Source organism: Microtus ochrogaster, linkage group LG8 (assembly GCF_000317375.1).
Source record: "Microtus ochrogaster isolate Prairie Vole_2 linkage group LG8, MicOch1.0, whole genome shotgun sequence".
Lineage (NCBI taxonomy): Eukaryota > Metazoa > Chordata > Mammalia > Rodentia > Cricetidae > Microtus > Microtus ochrogaster.
The window spans coordinates 26,280,341-26,282,323 of NC_022033.1; the positions used below are offsets into that span (position 1 = coordinate 26,280,341).

The following is a 1,983-nucleotide window of genomic DNA, read 5'->3' on the forward strand; positions in this document are numbered from 1 at the left end:
TTTTTTTTAGTTTTTCTGAGACAGGGTTTCTCTGTAGCTTTGGAGCCTGTCCTGGCACTAGCTCTTGTAGACCAGGCTGGCCTCGAACTCCTTATTTTCTTTTTTAACAGTAGAAGCTTCCTTTCTTTAACAAAAAGTCTTCCAGAGAACTGTGGTAATGGTAAACCATTAGCTACTTCCCTTTGAAGTCTGACAACTTAGTTCTGAATTCCTGGCTCCAGACTTGCAATTTTTCTGCTTCAGCCTCTCAAGGGGTGGTGCAACAGGCATGTACTACCAATAGATCTTATTTTTGTTACTTATTTTGAGACAGGATCTCACGATGTAACTCTAACTGGCTGAACTCGTTATATAGAAGAGACTGGTTTTGAATTTACAGAGATTTGACTTCCCAGGCCTCCAGAATGTTGGGATTAAAGTGAGCACTAGGCTGTCCTGCATAGTTTGGTTTTTATTCCTCAAACAGGCCTACTAAGGGTGTGGGGGAGTTGAGGACCTCAGCTCCTCGGAAGTTAAGACCCAGTCTGGGAAAGAACGCGTAGTACATTTAGAGGGGTGAAGGGATATATATAGGTTTTTCGAGACAGGGTTATATATTTATCTACTTTGTTTTTTGACAGGAGGTCTCACGTAGTTCAGACTGGCCTTGAAAGCTGGATCGGAATTCCTGCGGTCACCTAAGTGCTGGTATTGACAAGGACCACTGAAACACGTTTATTTCGGAAGGAGGACAGGATGGTCCCAGATCCCTGACTTAGCTAATTCCCGCAGTCTGAACAGGAGGTGGCATTCCGAGCTCCACAATGCACCGGACAGAGCCTCGAAAGCAAGCACCGTTCCTTTCCGGCACTGGGAAGGGGTGTGGTCGCCGGTCCCGTCTGAGCCTCTTCCGGCTCAGGCCCAGAGCCCCACTCGGGCCTGGCCACACTGATGCCCACATTCGGCTTGCAGTCCACCTGCCCCGCTAATCTCTTCAACCCGGGGCCCCTCGGAATCCCCTCATTCCCATCTCCAGGAGCCTACAGATCTGGTGCCCACGGCTCCCCATCTCTGGAGCGGGCCAGCCCACTCCTGAGGCCCTCCCGCGCCCAGGCGAGGCCCACCTGCGCGCCCAGCTGGTTCAGCTGCTGCATGTCGCCGCGCACGGCCTCGGGCACCGGGTCCTGCATGCAATGCAGGCGGCCCATGGCGCCAGGAGCCCCTCAACCCTGTAGCGGCGCTCGCTTCCTCCTCCCCGGCGTCGCTGCGCTTCAGCAGCCGCACTTTCGCCACAATTCCAGCCGCCGCCGTTCTCGGGACAGCGCACGCGCGGCCGCCGGGCTCCAGGAACCTCACTGAGGCTCCCGCTTGGATTCCCGGTCACTGCCTGGGTGATCCAATGTAAAGCGCTTGATCATCTGAGCCTCAATTTCACCGTATAATGATAATTGAGGTGACTGCTGGGGTTTTCATCTGCCAAAATCATTGAGCTCAGAGCTTGGCGCATAAGCATTCCTCAGTCAATGGCTGGTTGCTATCCTTATCATCATTGCTGTTAAGTAATGGGTAAATCTACCTATTAAATATATCTATCATTTCTCTTTCCTCTATACATTTGGTGCTGAGGATTGGTCCTGGGTTTTTGCACAGGCTTGGCAAGGGCTCTGCCACCAGCTGCATCAACAAACCCCAGCCCAAACTGCATGTCTAGCCTCTGATTAGGCACTGGTAACAGCAAAGGGCATAAACCAGGCAACTGTATCCCTCTAAGAGTCTATACCTGAGTGAAATAGTAGATCTGAAACTTAGACAGGCGTTAGTGTCATCTGCACAATTTGGTATAGCTACCAATTGCTGGGCCCCACCTGCAACCAAGCTTGTAGAGAGAGCAGAATCTCCAGCCCTGGGTGAGTGCTGACCTCCCCTTCATAAGAGAGGAGAAAATGGAATTCTACTCCCTCTGTCCTAGGACCTGTACCCCCACCTAAGCAAGGGCTGCATCTG

General features: G+C 51.8%; 1 protein-coding gene across 1 annotated transcript in view; it reads right to left on the reverse strand.

Moving 5' to 3' along the window:
* Commd7 (COMM domain containing 7) overlaps positions 1 to 1,339 on the reverse strand; it is a 13,759-nt gene extending 12,420 nt beyond the window's left edge. The window contains exon 1 of the mRNA XM_005363229.2: positions 1,104 to 1,339. Coding sequence (XP_005363286.1) covers positions 1,104 to 1,187 — 84 coding nt within the window. The 5' untranslated portion in view covers positions 1,188 to 1,339. The remainder of the gene's footprint in view (positions 1 to 1,103) is intronic.
* Between the last annotated feature and the right edge of the window lie 644 nt (positions 1,340 to 1,983).